We start from the raw sequence: 18,353 nt of genomic DNA on the forward strand, positions 1-18,353 counted from the left end.
ATTAAACACAGCCCTTTCTCAATCCAGGCACGATAGGTTCTGTCTGACCGTGCAGGCGAAAAAGTGTGATTAAAACAAATTGGTATATGCGGAGACCTCTGGTATACTCAGAACTCTTCTGATGTGGTTAAGGATTTTGACTGAGTTTTTTACCACAAAGGTTAAATTCTTAAGAGCCCCTGGCATTTCTAACTTAGAGAATAACATTGCGGACAGGGAGGAGTCTGTAATAGAGCTGGCTTCCATTTTTAGCCAAAGGGGGGTCCCAGAAATCAAGTTGTCAGGAGTCCCCTGTCGCCAAAACATTAAGGCTCTAGCATTGGCAGCCCAGTAGTAGTGCCTGAACACTGGTAAGGCCAGTCCGCCTTCAAGCCTGGGTTTTTTCAAATGGGTTTTCGAAATTCTATGATTCTTATCATTCCAGATGTAAGATAGAATTATAGAGTCCAGCTCTTTGAAAAACCCGGAAGTGAGGGAAATGGGAAGATTTTGACACAAATAGAGGAACCTGGGAAGTGAAACCATCTTAACGGAATTTATACGTCCTAACATAGACAAAGGGAGAATTTTCCAGTTTTCTATACATTGTTTAAGTCTTGAAACAAAGTCTCCAAAGTTCAGCTTAAATATGAATTTAGGATCTCTGGGTATGGTGAGGCCAAGATAGGTGAGATGGTCCTTTGCCAATTTAAATGGGAGATTTCCCAAGGAACCAGGAGTGAAAACATCGGAGAGAGGCATAAAGTCACTCTTTTTCCAGTTGATTGTATATCCGGACAACTTACCGAAGGAGGTGAATAGTTCTAGAAGAGGGGGAATCGATTTCTCTGAGTCATGTAGATAATATTACATCGTCAGCGTATAGACTCATGCGTGTCTCGATACCTCCGATATATTCAATACTTCAATGAGCGCGTATTTTTAAGGCAAGGGGCTCGAGCGCAACGGCGAAGAGTGCCGGTGAGAGAGGGCAACCCTGCTGAACCGAGCGAAGTAGTGGAAACTTGGTCGACTTATCGCCATTGGTTATAACTGAACATGTTGGACTAGCATATATAAGCTTTACCCAGGATATAAATGAATTGCCAAATCCAAATTTGTGCAGTGACTCGAACATATAAGGCCACTCAACCTGATCAAATGCCTTCTGTGCATCAAGTGACAAGATTGCTGCACCGCGGGTCTTATTGTGATCTGCATACATGGAATTGAGAAGGCGCCTGATGTTGAAAAAAGAAAGCCTGTTGGGAATGAACCCTGTCTGGTCGGGGTGAATGATGGATGAGAGATGCTTATTTAACAGGTAGCCAGAGTTTTAGTACGGTAATTACTTTTCTATCAAAGTTCTGAAGTGCAATGGGTCTGTAGCTGGCTGGATCTGCTTGCTCCTTCCCCTTTTTTAAGATGAGTGAGATGTTAGCTTTATAGTGTCTTAGGCAAAATTTTGTCATCGTTAGAGCTAGATGTCATTCTGAGGAGGAGTGGGGCAAGGATGTCACAGAATTTCTTGTAAAACTTGGCTCCGAATGCGTCCGGACCAGCTGCTTTACCTGACGGGAATGATTTGATGGCGGAAGCTATTTCTTCCAATGTAAAGTCAGAATCTAGGTCCTCTATGGCAGCATCACTGAGCTTGGGTGTCTCAAAAGAGTCAAAAAAGTCACTCAAATCAGACCGAGTGGCATCACACTTAAGACGAGTAAAGCTCACTGTAAAATTCCCTAAAATGGTCATTTATTTCCTTGGGATTAGTCAGCAGGGTGCCCCCCTTTGATTTGATAGAAGAGATTAATCTGGAAGCCTGAGCGCCCTTGAGCTGTCGTGCCAAAAGTTTCTCTGGCTTATCTCCCAATTCAAATTGCTTTTGTCTCAGTTTTAACAGGAGGGTGTTTATTTGGCCGCCCAGGATACAATTATATTCATATTTTAGTTTCAATATCTTATTGTAGTCCTCTGAGGATTTTGAGCTCTGATATGCCGCTTTGAAGGAAGGAAGAATATTTTCAATTTCCAGTAGGCGCCTCTCTCTTTTTTTCTTGGCTGTGGATTCGTAGGAGATTATCCCCACGGATAACAACTTTTAACGTTTCCCATAGTGTGGAATCTGATACTTCTCCGTTGTTGTTAAATTCCATAAAGTGCTTTAATTTGGTGGCAATATATTCTATAAATTTCCCATCGGCGAGTAAGGAAGGGTTAAGACGCCAAGAGTAGCTTTGTTTAGGAAGAGAGAGGTTCAGCGAAATAGTCAAAGGAGCATGGTCAGAAATCAAAATGTTATGGTATTTTGTGTTAACAACGTGGGAAATTAACTGGGAATCTATTAAAAAATAATCAATTCTGCTGTAGGATTTATGGGCATGTGAGTAAAATGAAAATTCTTTATCAGTGAGGTGTTGTATTCTCCAAATGTCAATTAAGTTCCTCGATTTTATCAAATTATTTAAGACTTGCACAGATGATATGTTTGAGGGTGTCCACACACCCACCGTGTGTGGACAATCTATCTAAGTATGGGTCTAAGTAACAGTTAAAATCAAAAATTGGGATCATCAATATTGGAGGCGTAAAGGTTGAGTAAAATTAAAGGAAATGAATTGACGCTACAGGAAACTAAAACAAAACGTCCATTAGGGTCTGATATTGTGTTTGCCATGGAGAATGAAATGGATTTATGAATAAGGATTGCAGCCCCACGGGCTTTACTTGAAAATGATGAATGGTATATTTGGCCTACCCACCCTCTTAAGTTTTAGATGATCTGCTGGTTTGAGGTGAGTTTCTTGAAGAAATGCAATTTTTGTATTTAAATGTTTTAAATGATTGAATACCTTATTACGTTTGACAGATGTGTTCATGCCCTTGACATTCCAGCTAGTAAATGATAAAGCACCTCTAGGTGCTGTTATGGTGTTAGGGATCGACATGGAATGCTGGAATGTCAAGGGCTAACTGAGGAGTGATGTGATGACATTTGAATAGACATATGGAGGTGTAGCACACAAATAAAAACAAAGAAAGCACAAAAAAGTGACATAAAGAAACACAAATAAAACATTAAACATACAGTCAACCCCCCAGCCAACCCCACCCACTAACCCGGCTGCTGTAAAAAAAAACAGCAGCGCTGACTCTGACCCTAAGATCAGCATACTTAGTTCTCCGAGACTGTTCTCTTTGATTGATGAATTGTTAAACAATTTATGATGCTCTCTTCACAATAATGGTTCAATATATGACAGACATACCCGTTCCCTGGGAAACTGGCCAAAGAAGTCCGGATGGACCGCAAAGTAAAACGGTCGGAGTGCATTGATAGCATCTGCCCCGGACAGAGCTCTCTGCTGGACGAAATGTGTGGCAACATGTTTGCTCTCCACTCTGAAAGTATTTCAAAGAAAGATTAAAGAGCTAGACTTAGAAGGAAGCCAACCATTTATACAGCCAAGCACTCTGTTATATGGGGGTGCAACGGTATGAGAGTTTGATGGTAGGATGTATAATTATAGTCTCTACAACACTATGCACAGGGACAAACATGTTCCTAGCTGCATTTTGAAATGGATATAATAATACAGTACCTGACTTTTAAGAACAAAAAATTGTGGATTGGACCTAATATAATGGTCTTAGTCTTTTTACACCTAGCCTACTCTTGGGAACCATTTAATCTAGGGATATATGCTAGAATATGCCACATCTGTCATCTAAGCACGTAATATACTGGGCCGGGCTTTCAAAAACCAGGCAAGAGAATAACGCAACACACGTCTTTATTTGGAGACTGGAGACCACAAGAAGACAACAGGTTGCTAGGGATAATTTGCTGGCCAACCATAAAGTAACATCCCAAGACCAGCGAGCAAGGCTCTCTTGTTATTTGCTGGCCAACTATAAAGTAACACCCCACTGCATTGCATCTTAAAGCCACAAGTTGGAAAAAAGATCACTCTATAGCCACTGGCCAAAAATTCCACTAATATCCACAAACTAGTGGCATTTTCTTCAGTCTAATGCCTTTTTTACATCAAAAAACACTACACACATGTTTTTGTTACCCAGGAAAGCAGCAGGGGGTAGCAGCAGCAGCATCGCCTTTTAAACTCGCCGTTTAGCCGATAGAGCGACCCTGCAAGTGAGGTGGTTTTTTATACGATGGGTCTGCACGCCATGGCGATATAAATCTTGGCAGTGGTCGAACGCATTATTTTCCAACCCTGCTTATCCTCCTCTTGATTTGCCGCACCTTTTCAAGCGCAAGTCAAGATTCAAGATTCAAGATTCAAGATTTTTATTGTCACTCCGTAGTACAAGTATCACGTGTGAAATTCTTGTGCTGTAGACTCCGTTACAACATAGTGCAAAAAAAATAAAAAATAAAATAAAAACAAGAGGCAACAAGCAATAAAGCAGTAGACACGCCACAGACAGTGGCGTATTCACTGCACATATGTGCAAATGGCATGAACATACTTTAAACATAATTAAACATAATAACATTCTGTTAGGTGCAAATAGCATATACCTAATTAAACATACTATTGAACATTAGTCATACGTGATGGTAGCAGCTGCAGTGCGGTACAGTACGGCTACTACACTATTTGTATATGTTAAGGAGTCTCGTGGCCTGCGAGAAGAAACTGTCCCTCAAGCGATTTGTGCGTGCTCTTGGGACCCTGTATCTCCTCCCTGAGGGTAGCAGGGAGAACAGACTGTTGTGGGGGTGGTTTGTGTCTTTGATGATCTTCAGGGACCTCCTGAGGCGCCGCTGGTTGTACAGATCTTGCAGTTCTGGCAGCTCACATCCTGTTACGTGCTGGGCCGCGCGCCTCACCCTTCTTAGCGCCCTGCGCTCCATGGTGGTACAGTTCCTGTACCAGGTGCAGGGATTCCGTTAGCCGGCAATTGCCGGCTTTTAGCCGGTATTTTTTGCCGTGGGCCGGCAAATTGAAAGGTCACCGGCTCAAGTGACTGGCTGAAAATACGCCAGATAAATAAATTCCTTATATAAAATAGCCTAATATTGTGTGGCCTATAACCTAAGTGATGTTGCCAATAAGCTACGACTTAACACATTGAGTGCCAGCCATTTTTTCATCCTGTAGGTAAGTTGTGCCAGGGTTTTTTTTGAGGATTCTGGCTCATTTTACAAGAGCCGAGGATTATTTTCTGTTAAGAATTCATGAACACCAATCATCTAAAAATAACTAATAGAATGTGTGCTTTCTCTGTCTAAAAGAGTTAGTTTGCAGAGTTAGTAGTTATGTAGATATTAGCCGTTGAGTACAGCATGGTTTCAGCGTCTGGAAATTTATTCAGAGATAAATGGCTTTTTGTGAAATTCGATAGAATAGTCACTTTAACCATTCATTTTTGGCATCAGTAAGACCGTCAGACATTCTAAACAATAGTTTTGAACAGTAATTTCCTCCATAACAACAGGAAACACCCCTCTCATTCAAACTCCTCCCTCCGTGTGTCTTCTCCTCCTTCCTCCTGGCTCTACAGCGGGCGTGTCAGAAGCGCGTTGCTGCTGCCTGCCTGCCTGCCTGCGTGCCTGCCTGCTTGCCTGCGTGCGGACGCTCCTTGTGCGAGTCAAGATGGGCCGGGGAATGCGTGGGCGATGGGCAGATGTTGATTCTGGCCTTTCTGAGGTGTTTCAAAGTGTGTTTCACCTATAATCTATTTTGCAAATCGCTCTCCGCTCTCTGTGTGCTGCTGCCTGCGCGGCCGCTCTCGGGCAAGACAAGTCTGGAATGGATTACTGTAAAATCGCCTCGCCATTTCCTTGAATGGCTTGCTCCCGCGGCAGTTTTTTCTTTGATTTCGCTCGTCTGGGGGAGCACTGTCAACACTTAGTGGGTCGGTAAAATAGATTATACACATTCTCTTGCTCCAATAGTGATCTCGAAGATGTAAAAGTTGTTGATTGATGTCCCACCGTCAAAAAAAAAAAATGTTTATGTAAGACGAGATATCTCGGCTCTGGCACTCAAGCGTTGGATTATGTAAGACGAGATATCTCGGCTATGGCACTTAACGTGTTAAATAGAGATTTATTACATCATATGTTTTCCGCCCCCTGTATGTTGAGTGTTGGTGAAAAAGAAAAATATAGCAGACGCTTTCTTTACTGTAGAGCACCGTTTAAAAGCCGCACAAGCAGCATCAGTCCCGCCGGCCAGCGCTGGACCCGCTGTGAGGAAACACACAGGAGGAAACCTAAATGTCAAAACAGACATCCCTTGCTAGGCCAGTCCTTTTTTTAATCGAGATCATGCAACAAGTAGCCTACTTCAGCCGAGGCCAGCAAGACGGCAGCAAAGAAACAGAAGCGTGTCTGCCGCCGTCAAAAGCGAAAGCGACCCGACGTTAGGCTGTCAATTTAGCGGAGGTAAAAAGCATTTTGTCGGCCGAATCAATCAATCAATCAATGGCTCGTGCTTGTTGCCCAACGCTCGTATGATGAGGAGATGAATCAAAATGCTTACCACAAATAAAGCCACATGGGAGCCGAGGACGAGTGAAGGAGAGCTGACGCAGGTGCCGCCAGGTGTGGAGTGGGAGAGATTAAGGTGCGTAGCCTATTGCTGGAGATTCAAGTTGTGCGCTGTCTGCACTCTGCACTGACACTGTTGCACTTATTACTTTTAGCTAACGCTACGTTGTTTTTCATCAAGGCAATGCCCAGAAGATATGGGTTCATGAGTGTCTGCAAATGCAGATAGATAGGCTATAGGAGCATGCATGCATCTTGTCTGTTTCAATAACGAAAGCGTCCTTACCGAGAACGACGTGCCGACCAATTCAATATTCTTGCTGCGAAATCGGCCTCTTAATGACAACACTGGAATAAATATGATCGACTATAGAGGCTATAAAAATAGACTATAGAGAAATAAATTGATTCGTTTATTTAGGAAACAATTATTTATCCTTTTTTTAATAGTGGCCGGTAAATATTCGATACGGCCGGAATTTTGGAACATAACCGGCTGCACTGGCCGTCTGGGAAAATGTCTAGCGGAATCCCTGACCAGGTGGTGAAGCGTGATTTCTAACCCCACATAGGATAAGCAATAACCACGCCCTGTGGCGCCGGGATTGGCCAGGAGCAACACTGGAGGGCACGCAGCCCAGCGATTTCATGAACCAACACGCCTGAATAGCTCTTGAGAACGGACAGCGATTTCGAGTGCGGACATTGAGAGCGGACATTGAAATGAATTATGGTCACCTACATAGTATAGTAATAATAATAATACGCATATTGTAATCTACACAATCTACACAATCTACAAAAACATGCAATAATATAAACGGTGTTGTGTTCACGTTCATAGCTCATATAATATAATGTATCATATCGTTAATTTCAAGCTCAATTCTTACCCAGAGAAAAGGTAGCCTACAGCACTGAAAATGTAACAAGCAATAGTTTTTTAAACATCTTTATTTTAAAAGATGAAAACCCCCAGGTGCTTCGTCCCAAGCTTCAATGCTCCTGGCCAATCCCGGCGCCACAGGGCGTGGTTATTGCTTATCCTATGTGGGGTTAGAAATCACGCGGTGGTGAAGCAGCCAGTCAGCAGGCTTTCAATGGTGCCTCTGTAGAAGTCCCTGAGGATTTTTGGCCTTAGCCCGAATTTCTTCAGGCGCCTGAGTCCGTGTAGTCGCTGTTGGGCCTTTTTGACAACAGTGGCGGTGTGGTTGGCCCATGTCAGGTCCTGGTGGATATTGACTCCCAGGTACTTGAAGCTGTCCACCCTTTCCACCACTGTGCCGTTGATGGTGATTGGGGGGTGTGCACCCCCCCCCCTTCTGTAGTCTACAATGATCTCCTTTGTCTTGGAGACGTTCAGAGAGAGGTGGTTGTCCTGGCACCATTGTTCCAGGGCCTCCACCTCCTTTCTGTAGGCCGTCTCGTCGCTCCTGGAGATCAGCCCCACGACCGATGTGTTGTCTGCAAACTTCACGATGGTGTTCGAAGTTTGAGTCGCCATGCAGTCGTGGGTGTAGAGGTCGTACCAGAAGGGGCTGGAGACGCACCCCTGTGGCGCTCCTATGCTGATGGTCAGTGGGGAGGAGGTGAGGTTGCCCACTCTCACCACCTGGCGGCGGTCTGTTAGAAAGTCCAGGATCCAGTCACACATTGCTGTGCTTAGTCCCAGATCCTTGAGTTTGCTTACCAGCCTGGAGGGTACTATGGTGTTGAATGCTGAGCTGTAGTCCACGAACAGCATTCTCACATAGGTGTCCTTCCCCTCCAGGTGGGAGAGGGCGGTGTGGAGCACGTGTGCTACTGCATCCGCTGTGCTCCTGTTGGGGTGGTATGCAAATTGTAGCGGGTCGTGGTCCGGGGGGAGTGTGGGGCGGATCTGTGATATAATCAGCTTTTCGAAGCATTTGCTGGCTATGGGCGTGAGGGCTATTGGGCGCCAGTCATTGAGGCTGGTCACTTTCTGCTGTTTGGGAATGGGGATGATTGTTGCTGTTTTGAAGCAGGGGGGAACTTGCCGGAGGGAGAGGGACTGGTTGAAAATGTCTGTGAATACGCCTGCCAGCTGGTGGTGGGGCACTGAGGGGTGTGTGGGGGAGGATAGGGAGGAGGGCATTGGGTTAGGTAGGAGTGGGGGGTAGGTGGGGGTGGGTAGGGGGTTGGTGGGGGGGCACTGAGGGGTGGGTGGGGGTTGTGGGGTGGTGGGGGGTGAGGGAAAGGAGAGGAGGGGGGGTTGTGGGGCAGTGGGGGGTGAGGGGAGGAGAGGTGGTGGGGGGGAGAGAGGGGGAGAGAGGGAGGAGAGGAGGAGGGGTTGTGGGGTGAGGGGGAGCGGAGGTGGAGGGGTGGTGGGGTGGGTGGGTTGGGCGCTCTGGCAGAGGGGTCGAACCTAGCGTAGAACGCATTGAGTTCGTCCGGCAGGGTGGGTGACATGCTGGGGTTCTGCTGTTTCACCCCTTTGAAGTCTGTGGCAGCATGGAGTCCACTCCACAGGTGTCTGGGGTTGTTAGCGTCCAGTTTGGACTCCAGCTGCTTTCCATAATCTCTCCGTGCTTTTTTTATTGTGGTTCGGAGGGCATATTGTGCCTGCTTGTATTGTTCTGGTGTACCAGAATTGAAGGCGTGAAGGGCAGCCCGGACATCACTGTTGACCCAGTCAGTGATCCAGTGATTCCCACAGGCTGAAATTCGACTTTCTTAACAGTTAATTACTTTACATTGACGGAATATGCAGAGAGAAAAAAATGTCTGTCTTTTGCATGAGTGCAGCCCACACAGCCCAGGTGTATAGACTGCGTCAAGTCAGCCAGAATGTAAGTAAGTCCACTTTTGCTCTTTCAAACCCTCGTTGTAACGTTAACATTTTCAGTACAGCCACAGTTTCACTCCATATATAATCTTAACATCACAATGAGTATTTTGATACGATGTTTGCGGCTTCATTTGTTGAAACACCTTTTTCTCCTCCAACGTGCATCAGTGAGGCTATTTACTTGTTTAAATTACAATATTTTTGAAAGTTTTAACCGGACGTTTCCATTTTGTTTTGGCTGGCATGATGCTGACCCAATGCAACCGTCTGAGAAGGGAGAAGGGATCGAGGAACAGAGAGCCCGCAGACGTGCTGAAACTTGACGGGGTGCCTGGTGAGGCCAGTGCTTGAAAATATGAATCTCCCAGTGAATGGCGAAAAACGATATACATCTCTATTTTCTACGAAGTGGGCAAAATGTTCAGTTGGAAGTCAAAGCCACATGTGAGATCAGATGTCACAAGCACTATCATTAAAACAACAATGTAATGTACAATGCAAAGACAGGGTTTCCTTTGCTTTCACTAAATATTCACACCAGGGATGGGCAACTTTGATGATAGAGAGGGCCACAAAAAAATCCTTGTTACCAGAGGGCCAGATTGTGACCCTGCACTTCCACCAGTAGCCTACTGTAACACCATCACTCCCAATTATAGCTACTAATTTGATGAAAAGGACTGGTAATCAAAGTTTATTATACCAACATTTATATTTTTCATATTCAAATTTAGTAATTATTCCATTCAGATGACACCAGAAACATTGCTCTAGTTTTAAAACAGCCCGCTACAGCAATTTGATGGGGTACATCACCCAAATATGTGATATTAATCAGATTAGTAATGTTGCATGTGCAATGTGCATCCTGGATATAGTTTGTTACAATAGCGTTAGCTCAAATGCTAACGTTAAACAGTGTGTGGATGGACAATGCTAAGGCCATTAGCGCCATGTTTTGGGTTGTACAGTAAAATTAAATAAAAATAAAAAAGGAAATTGACCCAGGGGCCACACTGAGTGAGGTCGGGGGCCGCATGTGGCCTGCGGGCCACCAGTTGCCCACCCCTGATTTACACAATGAGACTTTTGCTAAATAATCAACAGTAATGTGGATATAATGACTTAGGTGCCGTGCAGACAGCACGTGTGTATTTCACATAAGAACGCTTTGGAAATCATGTCGAGAGCGCTTCCAATGCGCTCAAAACAGCGCACGGACCGTTTTTTCTGTGCTTTGTTTTGTTTTCCCCTGCAGTCGCGCACAGTACAGTTCAGGACGCAACGATCACACGGACGATCGGGTATCCAGCTAGTTTCGTCTGTTTGATGTTGATTTTCACACTGTAAACATGAAAGCCAGATTATTGGCAATTCTGGCAGCAGCAGAGGTTGAAAATCCCCCTGGTAGGAGAAGGGGTAGGAGGAGTGACAATGACGAGCAGCGCGCATTTCCTCCAAATGTTGAACTTTTTTCAGCTTGAGACGCCCAGAGCGCTCCGCCAAAAAACACTAGCCGCCAAGAGCGCTTAAATGCCAGGTGCGGTCCTTGAAAGAGGAGCGCGCTTAGCGCGTCCTTACATAGAGAATGAATGAAATACACACGTCTGTCTGCACGGCCCCTAAGAGAGCAAAGGCAAATAATAGAACAGCTAAAGCTATGGTAAGTTCAGAAAGTGACATCACTTTACTGTAATGCCGCCTTTAAAACCAGGAATAGACAATACAGCCATTATGGCATAAGTGTTGTCTATTCCTGGTTTTATGGCATTGCCATATCACGATATTAGCATATCCAAAATCTAAGACGATATCTGGTCTCATATCACAATATCGATATAATTTTTTATATGTTGCCAATTTGCCCAGCCCTATCCTCCTAAGCTACAGTATTACCTCATGGTGCAGCGCAGGAGGGAGGTCACAGACATGGCTGAAGCTGCAGGTCAACAGAACAGTATCAAATCATGGCATGTGCAGCTGCCAGGTGCATCAGCTGGCCTGTCCTGAGGAGGAGATACAGGTTTTGCTCATGCCAAGGTGTCACACTGTCAACCATGTACGTATGACGTAGGGACGCGTTATTTCGAATCGCACATAGGTTACGCAAAAACCACGCCCTGTGCCCGCCTACGCAGCAGTCAAGTGCCGGGATTGGCCAGGCGCTCATGCTCATGTTGGGCTCTCTGTTACAGGGACACCATTCCTGTGAGAAGCAACAACACCAAGCGAGGCTGCAATGAGGATATTGAAAGAAGGCTAACCCTTTACTTTTGGTTTTATTTATTGTGTATGATTCAACTTTTTATCTATGATTTTATATTATTGCATGTTTTTGTAGATTGTTGGGACTTCACTGGCCTGGAACAAACGGCTGGACTGGGGGGGGGGGAGCTAGCCTATGTGCTGTAGCCTATTGTATTTTTAATTTGATATTTTTTATAGTTTTCATTTGCAGGTTAAACTGTCAGCTGAGCTCTGTTATTGAAGCTTTGGCTAAAGGCCTGAATTTTACAATGATGTTTTGAAATAAATGTTTAAAAATCGATTGTGTGTTAAAAGCTTGTGTTTTCATTGGCGTTAATACACTAATAATTAATTTCAATGTCCGCTATCAAGAGCAATTCAGTTGGTTCATGAAATCGCTGGGCTGCGTGCCCAGCAATTTGTGGTGTGGGAGATTCCAGCTGTCAAAAGAAGAAAAAAAGACTTGCTCCTGGCCAATCCCGGCGTAACCTATGCGTAACCTATGTGCGATTTGAAAGAACGCCGTAGGGACACTCTAGAGTTACTTCCGGTCTGATGATGCTGCGCAACGGTAGCGTGGGGGGCTGGCCACCCGAGTCAGCCGTTTCCTTTTGTTGTTGTCATTGTTAGAACGCGTTTCTCGCGGAGTGCAGCAACTCGGAAAAGCTGCAAATTGGAGCGGCCAAAACATTGACAGTAAATATATGGACCACCTTAGCTAATTGTTTTTGACACGGCAAAATGAAGCTCACTTCCCGATATTGTTTGATTTCGTTTGAGTGGATGAATGAATTTTCCTGATGCATTGTGGGAAATCTGTTCAAATCTGGAGCCGGGAAAACAGGAAGGGACGTGAGCGTGGACGGGACTCTGGGGAGGGTCTGAATTGCTCTCTGAAAAATGTCCTCCTAGCCACGACAGTCATCTTGTTCAAGTTGTTTTCCCCGCTAGCCATTAGCTTGGCTAACGAATGTTGCTAACGTTAGTTGCTATTGCTAGCCTTGCTCCATTGCTCTCACAGTGAATACAGTAGCCCGAAGAAAAACCAGAGAGTATTATTTCCTCCAGACCTCGCGTCACCAGCCTGCCGCTTGCATCTTCCTATCTTCCACAAAATCGAGGTAATCTTATTTTCTAACGTAATTGCATAGCATGACATTAACGCTAGCTACATGTCCATTTGTCATTACAGGAGGACTAAGGTTAGACTAGAGTAGCAGAAGTTAACGTTATACAACGTTAAACAGTATTGCATGCTGCACAGATTTGGACGTAGACAGAAAACAAACGCAGTTCTGTTTACCTGCCTCTTTGAGATGAGGCAGACTCAGAGCATATACTCATCTACCAGCTATATTGTTATATATCTAGCTAACGTTAGATCAACTATCAATCAATGAGGGGGAACAAGGGGGTTAAACTCCTGGATAGTTTATCCACCTCTGCATTTACAGTATTTACCAATCGCACGTAGTGTTGGGTAAGCAAACGTTAACGTTATACAGTGATTAACAGTGTCTAATTCGTTTCTTCAAGGGGTAGCCGCCGTCCAGTACCAGTGATGGGACACACACACAACAGAGGATCAAATGATTTGTGAAGATCAAAGCTATAATATTCTGTTCTCCTGAGATTAACGCTAAACTACATGTCACTGATGATCAGTTGTTTCAACATAGGATATTGCAATAACACACAAGCCAAATGCTGACATGAGAGATTTGCTTTGAACAAGTTGTAGCTAGTATCTACCAGTGACCGGAGAATATTGTTATATTTGCTTGTTTTAATGCTTTTGTCAAGAAACATTGTCAACAAAGATAGCCTTGTTGTATATTATCATGTATAAAGATTGTTGATGTCGAGTGAACACAAACTACGAACCGCAGATTGGACCAGAGGACATGACGACGGAGAAACTTAACCGACCAGCAGTCTGCTTCAATCAATGAATGCTTTATATTTATTGAAATGAAATATGGTGATATCTGGTCTGGTGGTCTGAAATTGCTCTCTCTAGCTAGGCTAACTTGCTCATATTGTGTCATATTATTGTAACGTCTGAATCAGCGTTTCATAACTTTATAATAGCCTAACGTTACTGTATAGCCTGGATGACGTTAGCTAATGCTACCCAGCCTTCCATTGGCATATGCTGCCTTTAGCTTGTGGTATTATGGTACAGTAATATTGTATAGCTGGCTAGACATACGAGTTGATCTGGAATCAGTGTGACAAGATCCCTGCTGCTAGCTTGTCTGCCTTTCTATGTCAGAGTATCTAGCTACAGTATCTTAACAGACTGCATTACATGCTACACCATGCAAATATATGTATAGTATTGCTGTGAAAAAGTTACATTTTGATTGTGTCAAGTGTTACACGTTATATTTTTAACTGAGCTTTGCGGAATTACCTCAACACAATTGTGTATCAGCTTTAAATATCCAATATATACAGCATTAAACAAACGACCAGCAGCATTCAAATGTGCAAAAACGTTATATTTATTGAAATGTGGTGATCTCATGTCACATTACATAATGTTATGCCCAAATGGTCTACTGTCCAGAAGTGTCACTTTACATGTTTGGTAGGGAACTATTTTGATTATGTTAAACCAGCATTTATCTTCCATAATAATGCATTAAATCATAATCACAATGCTATTAGCTGATCACCACAGAGCTGCACAGACCAGTTTATCTAGACGCGAGAGCGGCGCGATTGTCTGACGGGAGATGCTACGTGGGTCCACGGGTAGCAGGGTAAAGGGTAAACACAGGTGCAAGCAAAACACTAATGAGGGTTTGAAACTTCCATGATTGTGGTGAGTTTGAAATGTCGGCGCAACACTTATAAAGTACAGCGCGGACGACATCTTTGTGGCTTGAGGCTTAGCGTTAATTTAGAACCCAGACTGCTTGTCTGCAAGGATGATCTGAATTTCCAGGGCTCCTGCTAAGGGCTAGCCAATATCTAACAATAATGTTACGTTCTAACGTTACAGAGACACCAGCCAAACATGACCCTGTTTAGCTAGCATAACATGTTAGCGGGACATGAGTTAGCTAAGCATCTCTTAGCTGTTGTTTACGTGCACTTACATTTATTGAGGGGGAACTTATAGCGTTATGTAACGTGAGACCCTTAATTGGCCATTATCGACAAACAGCAAGCTATTTAACGTTACCTTTCACACATTGTAAGTGGCATATCACCGCTATCATCATCTTCTTCTTCTTCTTCTTCTTCTTCTTCTTCTTCTTCTTCTTCTTCTTCTTCTTCTTCTTCTTCTTCTTCTTCTTCTTCTTCTTCTTCTTCTTCTGGCTTTCCCGCAGACTGGACAAAGAGCATGGAAGGACTGGATGGGCCAAACATTGCTGCCTTCTTCTTCTTCTTCTTCTTCTTCTGTTAGGTTTTACGGCGGTTGGCATCCAAAATGTTGCATTACCGCCTCCTTCTGGACTAATCCATCCAATGTTCCCCTACTCCATTACAGTCTTGTTATTAGACCAGTTTCTCTCACAAAACTGACAAATAGTTTCTTCCCCTCCACACTGTTAAAACTATAAGTTCCTGGAGGAACCTTTAGGGATTCTTCAGCTTGTCGCTGTGGAACGAACCCCTAGGTGCTTTGAGGAACCTTCAAGAAAAGGTTCTTCGACGAACCCCGCTCTTGGTGTTACTTGAGGAACCTTTTGAAGCTCTTTGAAGAACCTTTAAAAATTTCTGCTGTGATGTTCTTAATATATTATTATTATTATTGTTATTAATAATAATAATAATAATAATAATAATAATAATATAATTGATGGTGAAGAAACAACAGCTGTCTTTTAAGCAAGGTTTTATTTTGTAGAATTGTAATAAACTCAATAAATACACATTACACAGGGATAAGACACTAACAATTATGTCAGGGATAAAATACAATAAATTATTTTGTCAACAAAAACATTCCAAAGTGACACTTTGTATAGCTTTTGTATGTAACCAGGGTGGTTAAATGAAGGGTTAAGTCAACCAATGAAGCACAGCTTTTGGTGACCCTACTGTATAACACTACTGTATAACCTTATCATGGTTATAGTGAGCTCTGTATGCCTTATATGCACCAGTTCTCCCAGGGAAGGGTAAAGCAAGTGGACAGTTAAGCTTTGTGCAGATACTTTCATCAAAACCACTTCAAAAACCAGTTTACACCAGGTGCAAAAATATACAAACATTGCACACTGTAAACATAAATAACCACTTTAGAACACAGTTTAAACTCATGTCTAGCTCCCAAATCACCCAGTACTTGTTACAAGAGCTCAGTTATTTCATTTGAGTGGAACACTGTTCTAAACCGAGCAACATGGACAAAGCTGTTAAAGGTCTCTCATGGGTATTGCAGAGAAGTATGCAGATGGTGATGGAAACAAATTCCAAACAGGACTTGCCATTTAAGTGATTTTTTTACAACCAGTAGCTTCTTTCTAAACCGCCCCCCCCCCCAACACACACACACTTCCTCTGGTGCAAACTTTGAGTCTTTCTCACAGTCTCTGGAAACTTCACTTCAAAGATGAAGTAGATCCCCAGTAGGGCACCAACTCCTTTTGAGATGTCATCTGGCCTTGCAAAGTCAACTCCATTCATGTGGAGGGAGATTTCACATTCGGCACTGAAGGGGTTCCCACTCAGCAGCAGCACAGGTGTAGGAGCCTTCACCACCTATGAAAAGAACACAACAAATACAGTATGTGACATATGATTTTACAATGTGGTGTTCAAGCACTTTTTTGTGTGCAGTTGCAGTTTAAATCTAATTTCTATTGCATATTAAAGGGCCCATATTTTGCTAATATAATGTATTATTATTTTATTGTTGGCCTCCAGTAGAGTAACTTATTGCATCAGTCATAGTTTAAAAAACTCAGTTTATCTTGTACTGGCTCTCACTGCCCCCTTCAGTTCACCCTCTGTCTGAAACGCTCTGTTTTTAGGTCCTGTCCCTGAACCCCCACCCTCCGGAAAATACTCCAGGTGGGCAGCGCGAGGAGTTTTTGCGTTTGCAAACTTCTGCCCAGAGAGCTATCGCTGTAGAAGCGAGACTGTCTGTCTGTCTGACTATCTATCTATCTATCTATCTATCTATCTATCTAGATAAGATAGATAGATAGATAGATAGATAGATAGATAGATAGATAGATAGATAGATAGATAGATAGATAGTCATGCATAACAGAAACAGACAGGCGATCTCTGCTATGGCTACTAAATTTGGTAGTTGTAAAACAATTATATCAACGAGCAACTGATTGTCAAAACGAATTTGACCATCGATGAAAAACGTGACTTGGACATAAAGCAAGCTATCAATTGATTTATCAACATCCCCCTAGCTATCTACAGCTCCGCTAGGCCGGGCTGCACCCGGACATTTCCTTCAGTGGCTGGCCAAGCAGGGATTCTATTACCACGGCCTGCCATAACGTTACACCGGGAGCTTCACACTAGCTAATGTAGCTAGTTAGCTAACTTCCCAAATGCTTGTGACTATAGTGTGCCTCTCCTAGCAAAGGCTACACGGACCAAACCAAAATGAGGACTTGGAGAAGTCAGCAAGTTGGACTAACGTTACAAGTTCTGAAAATATGTGCCTTTCGTCATTCATCGGTTGTTCATGTCTATAAGGCAGCTGTGCTGCTAGGCTAAATAGCAAGTGCTAACGTTACCCAGCCGGTAAGTAACGTTAGCGCTTCCTAGCAGCACATTGGACCGATGCTGGAATGAGACACATATTTTCAGAACTTACCACTTCAGTCCTACATCCTGGCTCACTTCCATGTCGTCTCCTTGTTTTTGCGGTCTGGAATCCGTTATTCCATGAGACTACTACTGTTGTGTTAGTCCCAGACAGCCAGGCTAGAGAGAGCCTGGTGAGTGGTGACGCCGCCGCGGGTTACTGAAACACAGAACAGGGAAGAGAGGGGAAGGGTGGGAGCTAGCGTGCACGCGCTGCGCGCCGGCCGGCGGCAACGCTTTGTTGCCAGGGTAACAAGTCCTTACTGACGTCACAAAAATTATGGTTCTCGCACAAAATCGCCATAAATCCATGTCATCTCGTCTACGAGAGTTCATAGGCGCGAGGGGTGGTTCATGGGGGTAACATTAAAACACTTTCACATATTTATTTGAAGCTTAGCCCATGTTTAATATGACCATCCAAGATTGTAACAACATTGATACAAAATTAAGAAATGCATAATATGGCCCCTTTAATCGTGCAACTGTGCAATAATTGCAAGTCAGTGCAAAGATAAAAAGATTATACCAGTATGCATGTTAAATAATAGTAAGCTAGCCTACCCATCTTATATATATATATATATATATATATATATATATATATATATATATATATATATATATATATACATACATACATACATACATACACACACACACACACACACACACACACACACACACACACACACACCACACACGTATGTGTATATATATATATATGTATGTATGTATGTATGTATGTACACACACACACACACACACACGTATGTGTATATACTGTATATATATATATGTATGTATGTAATACATACATACATACATACATACATACTATGTATGTATGTATGTATGTATGTATGTATGTATGTATGTGTATATATATATATATATATATATATATATATATATATATCCTTTATTAAGGAGTCTCACTGAGAGGGTTGTAGTGCACTAACAACTCTGGGAGTATTGCATTATAAGTAGAGAATTGTTTGA

The 18,353-nt window shown here is 43.2% G+C and overlaps 1 protein-coding gene across 1 annotated transcript in view; it reads right to left on the reverse strand.

Annotated features, from left to right (window-relative positions):
- The window catches only part of tcaim (T cell activation inhibitor, mitochondrial), a 37,460-nt gene extending 22,639 nt beyond the window's left edge, over window positions 1–14,821 (reverse strand). Inside the window, exons 1-3 of the mRNA XM_083642932.1 lie at window positions 14,752–14,821; window positions 11,208–11,317; window positions 3,249–3,381 (exon numbers count right to left, since the gene is read on the reverse strand). Of these exons, the coding sequence (XP_083499058.1) occupies window positions 3,249–3,381; window positions 11,208–11,242 (168 nt within the window). The 5' untranslated portion in view covers window positions 11,243–11,317; window positions 14,752–14,821. The remainder of the gene's footprint in view (window positions 1–3,248; window positions 3,382–11,207; window positions 11,318–14,751) is intronic.
- Window positions 14,822–18,353: the final 3,532 nt, after the last annotated feature.

The sequence above is a fragment of the Poromitra crassiceps genome (genome assembly GCF_964638095.1).
Source record: "Poromitra crassiceps genome assembly, chromosome: 1".
NCBI lineage: Eukaryota > Metazoa > Chordata > Actinopteri > Beryciformes > Melamphaidae > Poromitra > Poromitra crassiceps.